The sequence below is a fragment of the Phycodurus eques genome, chromosome 7, assembly GCF_024500275.1.
Source record: "Phycodurus eques isolate BA_2022a chromosome 7, UOR_Pequ_1.1, whole genome shotgun sequence".
Taxonomy (NCBI): domain Eukaryota; kingdom Metazoa; phylum Chordata; class Actinopteri; order Syngnathiformes; family Syngnathidae; genus Phycodurus; species Phycodurus eques.
This window is the reverse complement of record NC_084531.1, coordinates 25,381,438-25,402,870: the sequence shown is the minus strand read 5'-3', so window position 1 is coordinate 25,402,870 and position 21,433 is coordinate 25,381,438. Positions and strand designations below refer to the sequence as shown.

General features: G+C 40.8%; 2 protein-coding genes across 3 annotated transcripts in view; both read left to right on the top strand.

Annotated features, from left to right (window-relative positions):
• The first annotated feature begins 610 nt into the window (after positions 1-610).
• Positions 611-5,897, top strand: LOC133405197 (transcription factor 7-like 1-C). 2 transcript variants are annotated; one of them, XM_061681958.1, is made up of 8 exons: positions 611-748; positions 2,025-2,102; positions 2,175-2,283; positions 3,871-3,932; positions 4,020-4,097; positions 4,317-4,476; positions 5,258-5,365; positions 5,448-5,897. In XM_061681958.1, exons 2-8 carry the CDS (start codon positions 2,029-2,031, stop codon positions 5,481-5,483), a joined length of 627 nt encoding a protein of 208 aa, XP_061537942.1. In that variant the 5' UTR covers positions 611-748; positions 2,025-2,028; the 3' UTR covers positions 5,484-5,897. The 2 variants fall into 2 exon arrangements, with proteins under 2 accessions (XP_061537942.1, XP_061537941.1); XM_061681957.1 differs by having other exon boundaries at positions 2,025-2,283.
• A 2,285-nt stretch (positions 5,898-8,182) lies between these two features.
• Positions 8,183-21,433, top strand: part of mecom (MDS1 and EVI1 complex locus) — a 148,194-nt gene continuing 134,943 nt past the window's right edge. Inside the window, 1 exon segment of the mRNA XM_061682269.1 lies at positions 8,183-8,258. Coding sequence (XP_061538253.1) covers positions 8,222-8,258 — 37 coding nt within the window. The 5' untranslated portion in view covers positions 8,183-8,221.

Here is a 21,433-nt window from a genome sequence, read left to right as displayed (position 1 = left end):
CTTCAATTATAAGCACAACTTCAGTTTTTTGATGGTCCTAGTGATGCGGAGTGCAAAATTGTGTATGTTGATGCTGGCCGCAATGGTCGGGGGATCGGATGGAGATGTCTTCAGGGGGTGTACTTTGGATCAGACTCTTCATGCCAAAACAGCCAACCTACCTGCTCCACAACCTTTTCCTTGTCACTCTGCTCTTCAGACTCAGGGCTGTTTAAGTTGCTTGCATATTCATTCATGCCATATAAAGATCTGTGTGAACAAGGACACGCCAAAACCAACTCCTTTTAAGCAATCCTATAGCCTTTGTGTGTTTTGACCAGTGTCAGAAACCTTTAATGAAGTCACCAGAGAAGTATGTTAAATCACAATATGTCTCCCTCAGAGTCTGAATGACAGTGATAGCTGAGATTTACTTTTAAAATAAATTCAACCCCAGGTTACAGCTGCAAGGAACCTTTTGACCCCAAGCCCCCGAAAATTTGAAAGTAGCACATCATACTTATGTAAAGAATTGTAGCATCATGTGCATGATGTCTCAAAGTACAGCAAGATCACACACGAAAGGCCATCACTTCTTTGAAGTCTTTGACGGAGGTCTTTAGACAGTGTTCATATCAGTGAGTAGTAGGCTTTCTAGAGGCAGTCTCAGCAAGAAAATTCCCAACAGCAAATGGATTTGGAGGCAAAGAAGGGCAAGCTCATCCAACAATTTAAGTAAGCTACAAAACCTACATTGAGAACTACCTGAGTAAGTACTTATAAGAATCCTCAGACATTTTACAATCACTGATTATTCATTGCTGGTATTCTATTCAATTGAGCAAATGAAAACCGTGCCGCCTTGCTAAAATCTATCAAAGTAAAAGTAAAGTGCTATACATACATCACCCAAGTTCACTCTGTTATTACACAGTCACGTCTGTAGCAGTTTTTTTGTTTGTGTGTGATTTTAATTGCAAAACAAAAACTGAAAGCCTTTGTTTTTGTTGCTGGTAAAGGTTCAGCTGATTTGATAGGATTTTACAAAAGGCACGGTTCAAAGACAATAAAAGGCCTCAAAAGAATGTACTTCTCAATGGTATTACTAAGGAGAGGGTTACACATTTTCAACAGATGACTGCCTTCTTTCGTGTGTGGAGGGTGGACCAAGGAGGCAGTTGCCCCTGGTGTGAATGTTTGGGGTTATAACATTTCAAGAGAGGAAAAAAACTAAAGTGGTCAGAATTTAAAAACAAAAACATTATTACAGAGTCACAATGGATGCCTTAAAAGTCTCCTGCCTGCCTTAGACGTGGACTACTTATGTAGTCTTCAATGTATGCAGTCTACAATGTATATATATCAAGTGTTTATTGGCTGTGCATTTGTGTACTGCGCTTGTTCATTTCAGTGTCACTAGTGTTTACTTTTTGAGGCATTGTAAATGAAAATTTCAGTGTCACTAGTGTTTACTTTTTGAGGCATTGTAAATGAAAAAGAATGTTTCTGTTGCATTTGAAAATACTCTTATGTTTTAGATTGGTCTAAACATGGTATCGTCGGCACAAATGGTCTACAGTAAAGACTCTCACAGATGCTGCCTCATGGCGGGCAAATACTTTTCTGAAAACTGTGAAAGTATGAGATGTGTGCAACGTCTCTGGTCTATGGTGGAAGGAAAACGAAAAGACCATGTCTGATATTTCGAAAACAGAGCCAGTCTCAAAATGATTACACATCAAGTGAAGGTGGAGACAAGGATTTTTTATCTTCTTCAGACAAGACAATGACCCACACCATGCATTCCACATATTTAATTGTTTCACCAGAAGAAGAAGAGGGTTGCTATGAAGAGGGTTCCTCGTATTCTTGACCAAGTACCCAAGCGGCCAATTCTTCACAGGTCAACTCAAAGAAGACTAAGCTGTAATAATTGTGTGACATGTCAGAAGTGAAAAGTGGAGAGAATTGTGTGACCAAGGCAATCCAAACTCCTAATAAACGAAGGACCATTTATCAAGGGAGTGTGTGTTTTGTTTTTGCAGGGATATGGAAATGGCTAGTTTCACATCAAAATGTCTTCCTCAAAATGCTGCTCAACCTTCACGACCTGATGGGCCAAGGTACAACACCAACCCTCAGGCGGTAAGCAGCCAGCAGAGGGGCTATAATGGCTTTGTTCCCATACAAAACAGTTACATGCAGCCAACTCCTGTGATGGCTGTTCCCAGCATGCACTTTGTACCAATGAATCTCCAGCCGCTGCCCCAGAGCATTGAGACACTTTCCCATATCAATGGCCAGGTAAGCCGAAAGACATTGATTATCGTGACACTAGTATCGTGTCCGCACTGCAGAGATCATAGATGCATGCAGCAGTGATTGCAAATATAGGGGCCAGCGTCATTTGATCAGCAAACCAGCTGAGTATCGTTTTTGTTTGACACCTGCCGTGCGTAATGTACTCCGATTAAATACTTCCTTATAAAACTGTGACTTTGTAGTTAGTAATCAGCCACAACACATACATTATTTAAAATAGTTAATTGCTGCGTGACACATTCTCCAAATTGCAATGCAGGAATAGATAAGACACTTGGTTGATGTGTATTGTCCAATACAGTTGTTTGCAAAAACAGTGGTGGGAAAGTTCCTTTCTTTCTTCTGCTGGCTCAGCTACACACTGTAGACCTGTTCTCAAATTTATTTTGGGTACAGTGAAGGGACCACCAAGGACCCCCTCATAATAATCGTAACGTCAATTAAAAATAATTACGATCTGCATTTTATGTTTACTTGGGTCACCTTTGTCTGATATTTACAATTGATTGATGATCTTAAACAATAAAGTGGGGAAAGTATGGAAAAAAAATACGAATTTGAGAAGGGGGGCAAATACTCTTTCACAGCCAAGTCTACCACTCAAAGTGAAGCCATGTTTCCTCGAATGACTTAAGGCTACAATCCCTAAACAGACTGTGCGTCCCTCAGTAAGCGAATGTGAACCTCACGGCTGAATCGTAAACTGAATGACAAAGCACTCAAATGACTGAGCAAATGAATGAATGTCAACAAATCTTTTGAATCAGTTGAATGAATGTGTCGTGGACAGCAAGCAAAAAAAGATCATAATAAATGACATGTATTCCCTAGTTTGATTTTTGTCAGTACAGTACAGAGAGCTATTAAGTTTCTGCACGGAATATATTAGAAAGTGAGAAGAAATGTTACATCCTTGTTCTCTAGCCATTAGTTTACTCTGTCGACAAATACAGCGCAGCTCAGCCTCTGACTGGCGGACATCATGGCAAGTAATATGCCTTTGGCAGTACAGCAAATTCATTTGAAACGGCATTTAAGGTGATAATATACTGTACATTTTCAGAGTCCTATTAAACTCCAATGGAAGTGGGTCACAACTTTGCAACAAAATGCAGGTCCCAGGGTGACAACAGTTGCGAACCGCTGGTCTAAACAGCTGCCTTTCCCATCACTAAAACAAGACACAGCATACCTGATGAAGTCAGCATAAAACAGACCCACCGGTCAAAATGTGGCCATATATCGTGCCCCCCCCCAACACAGATTAAAGTCAAACTGAAATACGTTGCGGTATTTCAATAATCTTGTAAATGAAAACAAACTGATGAAATGTATCTGGCCGTAATGGCGCTTACCCCTCTTATGGAGATCAACAGCAAAAAGGGGCGAAGTAAAGGTGCACGCACAGCTACCTCATTTATAGGCTGACACATTTTGACACTATATTAGGAGAACACATCAGGTATTATTTAAACTAACATATTTTGTTTAATAATATTTATACAAGAAATACTATCAAATACTAAATGATTTGCAGTTAAACAGTTGCCTTATCTGTTATACATTCAGACTAACTTTGTACCAGAGGTGATGCTGCCCAATGGCATGAACATGCGTCCTGTTGGATTACTGTAAGTACACACCAGTTTCTGAAATAGTCCCTGCAAATGTAGACACATGTTCAATCATCAGTGGGGGATGTATGTCTCTTTGTTTAGGAATGGCGAGCTTTTGTACAAAGTTACAGCGCCATCTAACATTGCTGCTCCCCCTCCTGCCAACATTCCCAAGATCAAGTAAGACCATTTTTTCAGTCAGCAGTAGCAAATAACATGCTGTTGTGATAAATAAATTTTGTAATACAAGCTTCTCCCCCCCCCCATTCTGGACAGTTATTTATTAACTTTGTTTTAGATGTTTGATCATTGAGGTTTTACCATTTTTCCTTTGTCTAAAATTGGTCTCCTCAGTGCATTACATGTCAGCTGCATTCCACACTCTTACTTCTGTTTCAGGAGGAAAACTAAAAAAGTGGAAGACCATTTAACACAGCAAACATATGTCAAGAAGCCTCTAAATGCCTTCATGTTGTTCTCGAAGGAACACCGGCAAGCAGTCAAGGCCAAGTCTGCCTCAACGAATATTGCCGTTATAAATGAAACCTTAGGAAAGATGGTAACTGCTCACACATTGTTAAACAAGTTTGGGGGTGGGGGTCGGGGTGGGTGGGGGGGGGGGGGTTTAAGGACCTGGCTGGAGGACTGGAAGGCCGCATTTGACTCAATGCAGTGGTGGTTCTAGACCAATTGTAGACAAGACCAGTCATGGAACAACTAGGTTTGTACATTCAAATCTACAAAATGCATTTCTCAATGGTGGGGCTCATTGAACATTTTGCCAAACAAGACCAGTCCCAAATCAACTTACTTGGGGCACAGGGGAGGTCGAGCACAGTCTTTATGGGGGGCACTGCCCCCCTGAGCCCCACTAGAACCGCCACTGACAACACTGAACGTGTGGAGTTGAGGCCAATTCACTTGTAGAACCTACTACCTGTCTGCCACAACTGATTTCTGAGCACATTGGGGAGGAAACATCTTAATATCCCACACCACAGGATAATCGCTCAGGATCTTTTTAGTGACATCTGACAATTGGGCCTTTGCTGACTTTCGGTCACAAGGGAGGGAAAATTCTTGAATTGGGTCCGATTGTAGAAATGTGCGTAAGTCTTCTCTTCAGAGTGTAAAGACAATTCTACCTTTGTGATTAATGAAGTATACAAGATGAGTAAAAACATCCTCTCTGCTGGTAATTTTACCTCACAGAAAAATGTGTTCCTATTTTATAATGTCCTTGTAACCAAATAGGAAATTCTCAGATCTCATGTGTAGATAATATCCCTGTGTTGACATTATTTTGCGTGCGTCATTCTAAATGTAATACTTGAACGCAGTGGCATTTGCTGCCTGATAAAGAGAAGGCCAAGTATTATGAGCAAGCTGAGGAAGAGAGGAAACTTCACGCCCAGCAGCATCCAGATTGGTCCTGTCGCCACAATTACGTAAGTGGGACTCTTGGCGTGAATGCAACATGATCCGCTAATGAGGTGATAATAAGATGCAAAGTCATGTGCTTGTTTGTAGGGCAAAAAGAGGTACAATAAAAGGACCAGGGAGTGAGCTATAGCAATGCTGGCTTGTGACATTGAGGAAGCCAAAAGGCGGAATGTGTTTGAACAGGATCTTTTCCCCCTCCTCGTCACGGACTTCATCAACCCACACGAGTGTCACTGGGACAAGCAAAGTCTTATCGAATATTTCCGTGCCATCAATTTGTATCCATAGCAAGAGAACACCATTGTATCCCTCAAAAGGTGAAAACGACTTTTGTGTTCTCATGCAAAAGAACAAACGGCAAACCATGGCTTCATCAAGACGTTGTTTTGAGCACCCCTCGGTGTATTTATCAAAACACTGATGACGTGACATCTCAATTTGTAAGTACCATTAACTGCCCCACAACCGGGAATTTAACTCGGATTTTGCTTTGCGCTGTTACAGGAAACGAAGGTAAATAAAAGCCGATCGACTGTCTTATCGATCTCTTGTCTTGGCGTCTCTTGAGATCACAGAGCTGATGCAACAGGATCATCAGATAGATTGATGGGAGTTGGTAAAAGGGGCACCAGTAAGCACTTCATCAAGGTTCATTAGTCACATAATACCTGAATACCGATTTTTAAATTGATCGTCTACAAGCGGTTAATTGTACATTTTACTTATGCACATAAGTATAAGTGTGTCACGTTTTTTAACATATGCGCTTCCTCTTCTGTATATTGATTTTTCTTTTGCATAGAAGGCCCTTTACCAGAACCTCGCTCATCATCATCATCAGCCTGTCAACCTCAAACAGTACACAAAACGGACGCTAGAGGGAAGTATAGTCTTAAGCATTTCGCCAACGGCGTCTTGTACAGGTTCAACATTCTGCAACGATGAAATATTATTGAAAACTTACACGCTGCTTCCGCAAGTGCAACAGCCCCCTCTGTTGTTTTATATTATAATTACAAAGGTTTCCTCTGCATCATAATATGAAATACTATATGTAAATGCATATTGAAACTGCGCATGTACCAGCCAAGATACTGTTGATATGATCAGCAATGAGCCCTCATAAAGCGATTTTTTTTTAAATGAATAATGCATGCAAATAATAATTTAGGGGATGTGTCACACAAAACGAATATAATTTCCTCCGTAAAATTGCTCTTAGGTGAAGTTATTGTCCAAATCTGCCAAACTCGACTGTGTTCGTTTCCAACAACAATAATACACTGTGTGACTTGACACATGATTCCAATGAATTTCGTACACTTTGGAAAAGAGGAGGCGATTTTCCGACGCGTATTAACATATAAAGACAATAGCATCTATCCATTTTCTGGACCGCTTATCATCTTAAACAAACAAAACAAAAATCAAGGCAGAAAAAAACCATAATTTCAAAGGACAAAAAGGACAGCCATCAATTAGTTTATTCGCAGAGACACAATTGACGTTTAGATTCTCCTAGTAATGCTAAAAATCATAATTAAAAAGATCAATTAAGAAAACATCACTGACGGAGTGAGGCTAAAAACCTCTCCGCATTAAATGCGTTACACGAGGCGATAAAAAACAGCAGACCAAATGTCAAAATTAAATGGACATCAAAATTATTATTATTATTATTATCATAAAATGATCCTATTGATAACAAACGAATGTGTGCAGCGAGGATCTATGGAGCGGAACTTTGCACTCAAGTAGCTCGACTGAAATGCAAATGGAGATTTCCGTTTAATGCACACTAAAGCGAGCTTGTAATGTAATGGCCTTCAGGATCTTTTGGCTTTGGCAAAAGTTTTTGTTTGTTTCTGCTTGATGACACCTCGATTCAGTTCACAAACCAATTAATGGGATCATTTGAATGTCATTCAGGCCTAATCAATTATCACTTACATGTATTATTGGTTAGAGATGGCAGCATGCTTTTTTAATTTATTTATTTGATAATAACCACAATAGTGTCGTTATTCGGCGGATGCCAGTCGTTTTGAAAAAAAAAAAATTAAAATGTTTTTATTTGATTGAGCTATTCTTCTTCCTGTGTGAACTCAAGTGAAAACACCTTCATAAATTACCTAAAAATAAAATGTTACAGTACAGCAACCGAAGCGTCTCAAATTGGGATTAATGATGGCCACTTTACAATATAATTTCCAGCACAAGCCAGTTGTCCGGCTCGATATTATAGCACAATTAAACGTGTGCAATCATTTAATAACTAAACCATACGTTGTAATTTCAATGAAGAGTGATTAATGTGGCTTTTGAGATTTTACAATGAATGGCCGCGGTGGTTTTACTGTTAAATAATATATATTTTTTTAAATCTAACGGAATGATTGTAAGGATTCTTTCTCTTTTGAGGGAAAACTTAACATTTTAGAAATGACGGACTGTCCGGTGTGTTAAATTAAGTAAACCTCAAAACAGGAGCAACAAGGTGACATTTTTTACAGCGTGCAAAACTCTCGCTCGGTGGGCTGTGGGGTGGGGGGGGCGTGGGGCGTGGGGGAGTGGGGTGACACAAACCATCCGCGATGTGCATCTTGAGCGCTTCAGGTTCATCTCCCAAAATGATCAATCGCCCCAAAAACTTTTGTCGGGCACGTGCAGCCGCGGCAGCGCTCGGAGGACTTGTGCGCATGTGCGAAGGTGTCCGGATTGACAATGCTGGAGAGATAGCGCGTTTGGGATTGAGAAACCTCGAGAAAAAAAAAAGCGTGGGGTGGCGGGGGAGGGGGGGAGGGAGAAAAGAGGATCCGAGAAAAAAAATCCAAACAAACCCACGCCGAGAGACTGGCACCATGAGGTCCAAAGGCAGGGCACGGAAACTGGCCACAAGTAGGTGCAACATCCCTTTTTTTCCTTCCTACTTTTAAAACATGTCATCCGATCAACCGCTGTTTTAATTTCACTTGCGAGAGACTGTTCGGAACTCTTACGAAACAGAGAGAAATGGAGATGATCGCACGATGAAACATAACGGGGGATCAAATCCGGAGTCCAAAAAAAAAAAAAAAAAAGTTTGTGAGTGAGAAGCGATGGAGGAACTTTGCAAGTCGTGGACGTGCACGCGTGCATGTAGTGGGCGCTCTCGCGTAACCCACGGGAGGTGAAAAATCCCCCCCGTGCGTGGGCAGACTGATTGGTGCGCTGCAGTGCTGCTGTGGGCTGCAAGACGTGCGACGGGGAAACCGGCAGAAAGGAGCAAGATAGCAAGATTTCATTTTCTTTTTTTTTCTTTTTTTTTTTTGCTTGTGTGTGCGCGCGCGCTTCGGAGGGTCTCGTTTGTGACCGCGCATGTCAATCTTGGAGGTCTTTTATTCAGTGAGTAATGTTGAATGTTAAAAATCTGCGACAAATCGAAGTCGAATGGCAAACTTGGTGGTTTTAATGTGTGGAGTTGCGCGCATGTGCTACCGTTGACTTCGTGCGCCGATAAGAATTCGATACATCCCAATGCTGAATTTGATCAAATGAAATAGGCCTTTCTTGACATTAAATCTATTAATTACTCACAAAAAAATTGCTATAAGAATTGATGCAGGGAGACGGATTATATTGAGCTGCTTCACTATTGATTTGTTTCCCCCACAATAAAGCTGTTCAAATCTATTATATATGATATATTTTGACTACATTCTCCCGGGCACAACTTTAATAAATGTTATCATTTGAAAATTTATATTTTGTCATTTGGGGGGGGGGGGTCAATGATCTCAACTAATAAAAGTGTAGCTTAGTATAAGTATTTTTGTTTTTATTTTTTTCCGAAAAAATATATATACCCACATTTGCGATAAACGTGTGTCTTAAAACGAACGTGGACATTAAAAGTGCAAATAATGAGTGAAGTTAATTTATGCAACAGTATTTTGTAAATCTTTTTTTAACTTAATGCAATCTTTTAAATCAACACGTAAAAAAAAAAAAAAATGCCCCTTCCCATCGTCTGTGTATATGACAGGAACTTCCTTTTGCAGCATCCCTTGCATATGTTTTAACATCAAACATTTCCACAGTGTGATACAAAATAATATATACACACACTCGCAGAGAGTGGCGTCAGAAAGAAATGACTCCGTGTTTTCCACCACGAACACACTGTTGGGAAACGTACGCTTGATTTTGAAAAGGACTCATTAAGGAGATTTACATCCTGTGGAATCACGTGTGAGAATGGTGTGCATCCCCAGAGGAGCGGGCCCGCAGTGGCCCCTATAGTCAGCTTTGCCCAGTGTCAACAGTGAATATTTAAATTCCCAGACCCCTCATAAGCGCTCTTGCTGCTAAATGCGTTCAGTGTGTGTTCAAACGGCCACGTATGCTCGGGTATTTAGCAGAGGAGGTGGTAAACGTAGAGAGAGATTGATGAGCGCGCCCGTCCACATGCAATGTGGTGCGCCTCAAAAACGCGCCTCTGCTTTCCAATTAAATATAGTCCGAAGCTGGAGGCCGCACACCCGCGGCGAATTGGGGGCCAGGGGAGATGGAGAAAAGAGCTTGCTGATGGCGACCTTTTTAAAGCTCGACTTCCCATGTTTGAGTGCCAACAAATCCCCCTGCATGTTAATGAAGGATCGTTCTTTTGGTTATACCGTGTGTCGATTAACGTGACCTATTTTGAGCGGTGAATGGCAACAAGTGGCAGCTCAAATTAGATTGATGTGTTTCAACACATCTTCAGGTATGTGGACATTTCATTCGATGAAGTGATGGTCATGTCTTTTTTTTGGGGGAGGGGGGGGGATGTTGGCTGCTGAGAGGCTCACATAAGTGCTTCGTCCCCGCTCGCCTGGTGCAATGAGCCGTGCATCTCGCTCATTAAAATAGTTAATAGATGGGCCCGTTTAAAAAGTGAGGGGGAGCGGAAGTGAAATAAGAGAGCCCATTTAACAGGCCTCGCTGTCCCGCTGTGTGTGTGTGTGTGTGTGTGTGTGTGTGTGTGTGTGTGTGTGTGTGTGTGTGTGTGTGTGTGTGTGTGTGTGTGTGTATATGTATGTATGTATGTATGTATGTATGTATGTATGTGTTCGGCTTGGTGTCGTGTGTGTGTGTGTGTGTGTGTGTGTGTGTGTGTGTGTGTATGTATGTATGTATGTATGTATGTATGTATGTATGTATGTATGTATGTATGTGTTCGGCTTGGTGTCAAAAGTTCCAAATGATTATGTTTCTGTAACTGCTCCAGAAAATGGCCGCTCAACCATTACTGAGTCCTACATGTTCCATTACGATCGTTATTTTAAAGTTAATATATGCAGAATAATAAGGCATGCAGTAAATGGCTCAAACTATTTTTTTATTTTTTTTTTAGCATTCTTTCCTCGCTACTTACCACAGCTATGGTATCTGGGGCGGGGACCACTGCCCACTGTGCCTGCCACCCCCCCCCCCCCCTTCCCCCACCATGCAGTTACTATGCAGTCCTGAAGTAACTCTTGTCTTACATTGCACAGGGCGTATCACGTGTTGACTTGATTAGTCCCTGGTCAGGTTTTCGAAAACAATGAAAGAATACTGAATCCACCCCCCAAAAAAAACAAACAAACAAACAAAACAAAAAACAATTACCGGTAACTAATACAATGAATGAATACCATGAATAAATCAATTTAGACAATGTGCATTTCTGTGTGTGTGTGTTTGTGCCCCTCTCACAAAGTACAGCCTGCCCCCCCGACTCCCTGTAAAACTGGTCTAGAACCGCCACTGCATGGCCTCTCCTTCAATGATAGAAAGCTATGGCAGCGTCAGTGTTTGTACTACAGCGGTACCTTGACTTGCAAGTTTAATTTGTTCCTTGACCAAGCTTGTAACTCAATTTACTCGTTTATTAAATCGATTTTCCCGTGTCAGTGAATTGAAATGACTTCAAGCCATTGTTTTAAATAATGAAAGCTAGCACAGGATTGTAAAATACAAATGTAAAACTATAATAAACCACGTGAATGTAAGGAAATAAACTAAGACTAGAATAATAGTGTCATTAAGCTGAAAGTCACACACACATGCACACACTACACACACAAACAAAAAACAAACACTGTCGTACTGTAGACCCCCGCAAACTTGTCATTCAGCACCTCATTTAAAAAATTATTTTATTTTTTTTTAGTAAAAAAAAATAAAAAAAACGTTTTTATTCTTTTGGGGGGAACCAACTCCAAAAACGCTCATTAGCGGTTTATCGCAGTTTATTTATAAATAAAGATTTATGTATATATTTCAGTGAAATTATAATGGACATCAATTATCCGCAAATGTTGTTATTCGCAGTCTTGCCCGGTTCCTGTCCTTCGATTGTATATGTGTGATGAAATGTGGCTTTAAGGGGCGTGGCTTAGTGAGTCTTGTCAGGATTTGGAGTGAGTCGGGTTGGCTGTTGACCACTCGGTTAGTTCAGTGTGAGCGCCTGCTCCTTGCAAGTATTTTCATTTTGTATTTATACTCTTTGTACCATGAAGTAAATGGCTAAAAGTGCATCAGTGACTGTTATAATAATAATCATAATAATAATTAAAATAATGCTAATAATAATAATGCATTTGTTTGCAAATCACTGTGTTTTAGCCTTTTACGGTACAGTCATGTTTACGTTCACTGTGGTTACTGCTAGCCCTAAATGGCCACCACCTCCCACAATGCAGCGCAGCTTTTGCATTGCATTGTGGGATATGGTGGCCATTTTAGGCAAAAATTACTAAACGAACATAGCCGATGCACAGAGCCAATGATGTTCAATCTGGGCAAAAAAAAAAGGTCTGAGACGATTGCTAGTGCATAACTCGAGATAATTATTCTTTTTTTTTTTTTTTAATTCATCAACTGAATTGTTCGTCAACCGGGTCGTTCGTAAACCGAAGTTCCACTGCATTATGTCTGCTTGTGTGTCATCTAGCACAAAGCCCATGTCCGCTGGGTTTCTTTCTCACTCCCTCTTTCAGAAACAAAATATCGGATGTTAATGAGTCATTCCGGTGTATCACCAGGGAAGGGTAAGGGTATATTATTTTAATTTTTTTGCAGTGGTGTCCCGTTTGAACAGAGGTCCTCATCCTCGTCAACTGTAGGGGCACCGTTAGGCACTCTTGATAGTCTTGCTTTCAGGTGAAAAGGCAAGGGTCCATAGTTATATCATATGCTATAGCTATCAACTGCATTAGTCTGTATGTTAAAGTGGTGTGTTTTTGTTATTGTTTTGGGGGGATAGGTTTCAACAACCCAGACAAGGCAGTGTGGGAACACTAGGGGGGGGTGCTGAGTGGGAGGGGTGTTATGCAGCAACATGTCAAGCCTGGGAACCACTGTGTGTTTATCATTGGGAAATTGTACCAGCATAGAACAATGAGTGAGCCTTAACTCCTTCTAAATAAAAAAAGAGAGACAATTATGCTTTTGTGTCCCTCCTAAAGGTCGCAGAGTTAAAGATAGGGAGTCCATACAAAAGCTGGCAGTCTGTCTGCACTCCCAGTCTAGCCCAATACGCTGCCAAGGCTGAAGTCATTATCAGCAGTAAAGATAAGTTTACAGTGCAGTCATCAAACACTTGACGCATAAGCATTTTCTCATCACAAATTGCTGTGAGACAAATGTCATTTTTGCTGATTTAAAATGTTCTCCCGTCATCTCACATCTGTTTGGGGATTGAAAATATCAACAGACTGCTGATGTTGCAGTCTGCCAAGTCCATTCATGAGGTAGTGTGAAGTTATCACTCCTTGACGTGTTTAATCATTTTTTTTTACATGAATCGATTGAAAAAGAGTTAAGTATAGGGTCTGACATGACATGAAGAGGAAGCATAAATATTGAGATGACTTTTTACTGGGTTTATGATGGCAAAACAGTAATATGTATGTTTTTGCCATGACAGCATATCATAAGATATAATTGTCTAATTGCACAAACCTCGACCCGGTGAGCTTATAGCTAAACATATTAAGATTTAGGGACATGAGGGACTGGGCTGGAGCAAAAATTATGAAAATCCGTGGATATTTGACACCCATTATAATTGCAATGAAAAAATAAAATTTCTATTTATTTTTTAAACACAAAAGAATTCTTGAATAAACGGTGATAAACCATCACCAAGTTTTTTTGTTTTGGGTCGGTTATCTTTGAAGGATAATTTCTATGGACGAGAGCCGTTTGCACTGGAGGAAAAAAAAACAGTACTGTGACTTTTTGTTTGCTTTAAACCCTAAAACATATTCGTATAATGTGATGTACATCGGTTCAATAACAAAGCAGACATGCACATACAGTATTTGTCCTTATTCAAAATGGCATTTTTGTCATATATTTGGTGAAGTGCAGTCTTTTAAGTTAACTACTAGTCATTTAACTTGCCCAACCCTGTTCGAGTTTGTTGTGTTGACATACTTCATATTTACCAAGATAAAATTGACATTTTCCAGAGTAGCACAGATAAATCCATTCAATTATTCCTTTTTTTTATTCTCACCTCTCCTCTTGTATTACACTCTTGCGTGTTGGTTATAGACTGTAATGTGGCCCTAACAAGTGTATTTAGCAGAAACAATATCATGTGATTAGATTCCAGATGCCTATACTGACTTAGTAAAATATTAGTCTTGTTGTGTTTGTTTACTTAAGTAGCACGCGTTTGCCTGTGGACCTTGCCAAGTATTTCATTCCTTTTATTGAGAGTTGACAGAAAGAATGGGCCATTTGCTCATTATTCAACTGGAAAGGGAACATTCCTATAAACAGGAATTGTCCAACAATTGCTTTACCTACATGGCGATAACAGCATGTTCCAGCGCAACTCGGGGATCTCCCTGAGTAGATCCCCCTGGCCTGAAGCCTAAAATAAGTAAGTGGGCGAGTGGCTGAAGAGTGGGAGCGGGAGATAGTTGGATTTGATTAAGAGGCACCAAATCAGGCATCAGCATGTGCTGTCATATTAGGAGTTGACTGCAGTGTGCACGCCCGTGTGTTTGTGTGATTACTCTACACTTTTCAGTCGCGACATGCCCAGCCTACTCACGAAACTCATTAAGCAGTGACCCCTGACCCCAACAAGACAGGAGCGATGAGGGGAGGAGACTTGATCAAAGCTCGAGCCTTCCTGATGACATTGAGGCTGGGCTGCAGCGCATGCATGCACCTGATGGGATGTGATAGCGGCTGTCTGGCACTCACCGAAATACTAAAATCAGTCATAATGACAGTGGGAAATGCTGTCTATCTGGGGTTGGCTTGTTTATTCACTCAATTGTAGATTATTTGTACAAACGCGCTTTTATGTAAAGTGAAATTGGAGTTCACGACAAAATGACTGGCAACCCTCGACCGTAATGAGGAAAAAGTGATTTAGGAAATCGTTGGTTGGATGGATGGCCCCGTGAGTGAAAATGCTTTTCATTGTCTTTATGGATTCTCTTTTTTTTTTTAACCACTCTGGGCTCCTTTTCTGCAAGTAGAAGCCGCTTGCCTCGTTCATTCCCCTAGCTATGCCGCTAGTCGTCGCGGTATCAGAATATGTACTCGCCATTGGCCCAGCTGTGTATGGGGTGGGTTGAACGGTCTCGCACTCGCATGAGACCCGGCTAATGTCCGAAAGATAAGACTTAAATTTTACTCTTATTCTTAATACTTATTGACGCAAGCACGTCCGAAACATCTTTGGGAGCGCGGGGACTGTTTTACATAGCAAAAAGAAGCATAATATATTTACTTCAATGGCCACGTGTGAACAATAATGTCCATGGACTGAGATCATTATTGCCTTTTTTTCCATTCATCAAAAATGTTTGTTTCAAAAAAACAAACAAACAAACAAAAAACAAAAAAACATGTCCAGACTTAATCCTTTGATGGTTGCTAAATGTAAGCAGCGGTCTCATCGTTTGCAGCTGTTTGAACTCTTGAAGTTTCGTGTGACTTCGGAAGCACGTTGTTACTCAATTTCAACTTCATGTTCAGCAGCAATTAACTCAAGATGGTCCACTTCAGTTCTCAGGTGCATTTCCACTTCCAGGCCAAGGAACTGAGATCACGCCACACAACCCAGTATTGGAAGTTCAGTGAAGGACAATATGCATACTTTTGATACCATCAAGAATATGCTATCAAAATATTCTTCAATACCACAGGTGTTAAACTCAAGGCCGGGGGGCCAGATCCGGCCCGCCGCATCATTTTTTTGTGGCCCGCGAAAACAAAATCATGTATGTCGACTTCATGTTTCTTCCTAAAATACCAAAATTGCAAATTGCCTTTATAACGTTGAGATATCGCATTTTCCTCTGTTACCAATGCCCCTTTTAAAATAAACTGTATAATATTTGAAGAATTTTTACTGACCTCTGATTTCAAAAGTACTAATGTGACGTGATTATACATTAATGCGGATTCACAATCATAATGGCCCTCTGAGGGAAACCAAAACTAGAATGTGGCCCACAACAAAATTGAGTTTGACACCCCTATACTGTACATAGCACTCTTTGGCAGCTGTCCGTTGATTTGTCAAAGGTGAACATCAGTTATCACTCGCTCTTACACAATTTGTGAAAATATCGAAATGTGGACACATTAAGCCAGTTCTCAAATCAAGCTTGTCTTCTTTGTTAATTCTGGAAACAGTCACATACCAAGAAGAAGACGAAAGAAGATGAAAATAGATTTTTGTCCTTTGGGTCACATTCCTCTTTGTTGAATGTATAGGCTTTCTATTCCTATTGAAACAAATCTTGCAATTGTCACCTTCCCACGAGTGGGTCACGCACAAGCGATGGTCACCACGCTCCGTTTCCCACAAATCCCTTGATTTCGAAAAAGGAGACCCAAGTTCTTGACCCCTTATGGGGTCTCTCTTGATGATGCGGGCGTAGGTCCGTGTTCTTGCAAAAAGTGTTATTGGTCATCCGAGGTCAAAGCAGAGGAAAGAATGTGGCTGTAGAAAGGAATGCAAGGCTGATTAGCGCTTCTTACCTGTAAGTGAACTGGATGTGCCAGCATGTGATGAGACCGAGGAAACAAGGGAACAATAGGACAGTAGAGATTCCTTTCTAGACCGCATTCCAGCGATCCTGCAGCCCGGGCCCCCCACTCAGAGCTTTGATGAAGCCTTTTCACAGCTTCCTGGGATTGTCGCTCTTCCACAAACACAAAAACATAAAGCTGCTGGTGAGCAGGGCCCTCCTCAGGATGTCCTGTTTTGATTAGCGTTAGCATCCTAAAAGTACCATAGAAATATTATTTTAACAAGGAGAGAAGCGTAGTGGTGACACATCCACTTCTTTCCACTCTGTGACCCGAGGGGTCAGATGCACTACGTGAGCCAGAAATCAAAGAGGTGCTCCTCACCCAGTGATCTCACGGAGGAAATCTTGAGGAAAACAAGGCGATAAAACCATAGCGAGAGGTTTCAGCTCCTGTCAACAGGTGGAAAACTTTCAGTACCTGATAATGACTGACACATGTTGCCACACTTGGGTCAGTTACCTCAAATATTTTCCCCATTCCGCTTCAAAGTAATATCCATCTGTGTATAAATTATGGCAAAATTGGATGTTCAGGTTTCTATCTATCTATCTATCTATCTATCTATCTATCTATCTATCTATCTATCTATCTATCTATCTATCTATCTATCTATCTATCTATCTATATATCTATCTATCTATCTATCTATCTATCTATCTATCTATCTATCTAATTGCTTTGTATCAGCTTTTTCCTCTTCATTAAAAAAACAAATGCTACATTCTTTGCTAGTATACTGTACAAATTTGATTTAATGGTGGATAACACAATTGACCACTTCATTAGGTACAGCTACACAACATGATAAGATTTGCAAAGATAATACTGTTCAGTTTTGCTGTGGTTAGGACTGGAACTTTAGCATCGTTGTGGCGGTTGTAGTTTACAACGGCCGAGGTGCCCTGCATCATACTGAGAGGCGTTTCGAATGTTTGAATTACCTTATTTAGCTACATACAATGTTCGAAACATGAACCAAATTAATGTAGAGTGACTTGGATCCTATTTCTGACTCGCAGTATCCTCTTTCAGCAGTCAACTACATCTTTTCTGTCTCCTGTGGAATCAGGGAGCAGTGAAGCATTGCAGCAGAGTTTGTTGTTTTGCTGGAGCCTGAGGGCTTTCGTTTGACAGGAGGGCACCACTTTGTTCACCTCAGTATCCAGAAGGGACCCCTGGGGGCTGAGGCCCGGGACGTCTTTGTCAGGGCTGTGGCGGGACCGGGGCAATGGGGGGGGGGGGGGGGGGGGTGGGGCTCAGTGCTCACTGGGTCAGTAGACAAGCTAATCGATTTTATCTCCGTTTCACACGCGCCGCCAAACCCCCACTGGCCTGATATTCACGTGTTCAGAGGATTATGCTTCCTCCATCTCCTTTTCTCAGTTTGTTGCTTTTTCTCTCCCACCGCATTTCTTGTGTTTTTCATCTATCATTCCTGCATACTGTTTTGTCTGCATCTCTTTCACCGAAACCCCCTTAGGAGGGAAACTTTTAAATTTAGTCTCGAGGTTGGTCTCTACAATGGCACCCTCATGAGGGAGGCTACGGCGGGCAAGCGGAGGCACTCTTGTTTTCTCCACCATTGCACAAGATGAGGCGCTGGAACAAGGGAATGAAAGCTTTGGGAAAGGTCTGGAAACTTCACATTCGTCAGTGAAAGGAGATACTGCGCTGACAGTTAGCAGTGGGCCAGCCAAGTACAACACAGGATGGCCGTGTGGGTCTACTGCACTCAGTCTAACAGACAGACACAGCGAGACCAGACCAAACAGCCCTCTCATCTCGTTTTAGAACATGTTAGCCTTTTAGGCCCTCTGGCTGTCTTGCAAACAGAGAGTAAGTGAAGGATTATGGGTTACCTAATTCAGCCGTGTTGAGCAGGGGGAAACAAGTACTGAATAATGCTTAAAGCAACTTGACTTAAAGCCAGTCGAGCTCAGCTCTCCAAGGCCATCCAGTCCTGAACATGTCTTGTTGCTTGTTTGAGTGAAAAATCATGATGGTTTAGTCAATACTATTCCCCTTCAATCCTGTAGGTAATGCACATTACAAACTGGGTGACAACTGTCACATTCAACAGGCTTCACTGCAATGTGTGTTGATTGTACCTGAAAAAAAAAATTTGACTATGGGAAACTATAGGCAGAGGTGCACAGAATAGCTGGAATGTTCCGAAAAGTATAGAAATGAGCCGAAAAAAACTTCTAGACAGATATGACAAATATTAACCTCTACCACAGTCATGGAAAGTCTAAAGTTCGTAAAAAAAAGAAAATGTCATCTGTGAAACACAATGTCATGGCCTGGGTTTGCAATGTTTCATCTTATCTTCACTGATGGTGAACAACAGGATGGCAGCAGCAAAATGAACTCTGCAGAAATTACATTTATTTATTCATAATAGTATTTAATCTAACTGGTTCCAATGCCTTTGCCCACTTAAACAAGCACTGTTTTGCCAAAATTAAAACTATCTTCAAAATTGTTTATCACATCCGAATGTAAATACCTGAAACAAATTATAAAATGTTGCAATAATGTCTCGTAATCCTTTTTAGTCTGAAACCCAAATGCTTCATCTACTGAAAAAAAAAAAAACCTGTTCTGTTAGTTCTGGAGGGGGGAGTATTTATGTTTTCCGAATATGATACATCTATGTTGCTCTGGCCTTTTCTGTAGGATACAATATGCATATAAAATATACCAATGAAAAAGTTCGAGTATGATTCCTGCTAATATGACACACAACCATATGTCCTTCAGATGAAATTTAATACAACAAAACATTAGCCACCCTAAACGAATTGGGAGTAGCTTTAATAAATTTTGGTGAGCACTTGAGGTTTTGCAATTTTATATTTCTTCATGTTTTCATTAATATTTCACATTTTAATTGTACATCTACATTTTCCCTTTCCCTTTTCCCCACTGGACCCGATCCCTGACTGTAGCCCATCCATCAGCGACGGCGGCCAAAATGTATCATGCATACCTTCAGAGGTAGTAATACATATAGTATCGGAAAAGATTTATCTGCACCCATAAACGCATGACCTACACATGCAATATGTATCCACCTTTTCAAGGAATTTAGGATTTCACATATGCAGTATAATCTAATAATATACAGTATGTAATATCAGCACTTTTATCTGAGCTGAGCAGGTATGCTGCATTCAGAAAACAAGTGCATCTGTTTATGGTGAAGGATATAATGGCTTGCCACAAAGATGGAACCCCCAAAGTATTTATTTTGTACACTTGACTTTTACAGCTGGGAAAACAAATCTGCATTAAAGATACAAATAGTCACATTATAGTCCTATAATTAACTCTCTATTAACTCTGTTTGTGAAAGTGTAGGATTTTGCTGGGCACCACGAGGTGGGTCATTGCAGGTATGACTTTCGTTCCACCCAACCATTAATCGCTGACATCTGACAGTTCAATCTAAGAGGGGTCGAATGGTGCAGCCGGCTGGTTAGCACGGGGGCTCATACTCCAGCTTGGAAGCAGCCAGTCGCATCAGCAATCAGTGACAAAAGATGCATAGGGGAGACCGCAACGTATAAAGGAGAATCCGAGGGTTGGGTAAGATAGATGGCAAGAGAATCAGTGGTGCTCAAGATGAAAAGTGAGGAGGGGAAAAGTATGGTATCATGGGCAGGAAGGCTGTTCTGCTATTGAAGGCCAAATGTGGTGTGAATGAATTACTGCCATCCATAATGAAATATACTGCACTGATCCAATACAGCAATGAACACAAACGAGCTCGCCCGATATAGATACTGCATTAAAGACTTGATGGAAGAACAGCAGGATAATTGAAAGCATTTGACGTTTCTTTGAATTACATATAACACAAGGACACATTTTATTTTTAAAGAAAACATGAAAAACAGCAGAAAGCTTCTGCTACCTTCTGTGGTACTAGCTGGAACAGCCGCCGTTATAGGAATTGTCCATTGGTGTGTACCTAACCCCGAAAAGGCAAGCAATCTTTCTTAAACAGCAATGATTCCATACGTTTTCAAACATTAATCTTTTTTTTTTCTTCAGTGAATGTTATTTTCACCTTCCCACTAACTTTTTCCCTCTGAGCCTTTTTGCAAATGTTGATGAAGGAACAAATTGACATGGTGGGTGACAGTCTTTGGCCCGAGCGCTGGTAAAACAACAGAGAGGTCTCTCTTTTCTCCTGAGAGGCCAAGAATAGCAGAAATGCTCGTTTATCCTGTGCTATCTCTCACAGATTCAGATGAACACAAATACATAGCTCCCAAAAAGACAGACAGACACACAGACACGCACACACTTTCGCAGAAGGCCACTGAGTGATGATGACTCATTGTAGAAAGGATGCCCTTTGACACCATCTTGTCCGTATGGATTGTTCTTTGGCAGAATATTAGTCCCTGAAGTCAGGCAGTCAGGTTGTTGGTTTGTCTTTTTCTCAGCCCTCATCACATTCACACACCACTGCATCACAGTCATCCCAGTCTCTGTTTGTTTTAATAACAAGAAACAAGGGAAATATCTCCTTTTCTCATCGCCAAATGCCAAATGTTTCAAAGTTTTTTTTTTGTCAAGTAAGAATTCCAGAGTGACAAGTAAAACACAAATTTCATTGGAACATTAACTTAGTTCATAGTTTATCCAAGAACATGACTACAGAAATGATAAGTTATTAAAAGGTGAGGTTGTTTGAAGTGACGTATGTATGGACACTTTGGATGGCTACCTCATCAGGGGCATCACTAGGTTCTATGGACAGGGGGGCTTAGCCCCCAGGAAATGCAATATTAGCCTATATATATTTATTGATACACTATCTTATTCACATATATAATGATTTAGGGACACTGTTGTAATAGTAAATTGTTTTTGCATAAAATAAAAAGACAAGACTAAATGTCACAAAGTGTTGAGTCACAAATCAGCATAGAAACCTCATCATAGATAAAATATTTGCATATATAAAAAGTAAACCATAACAG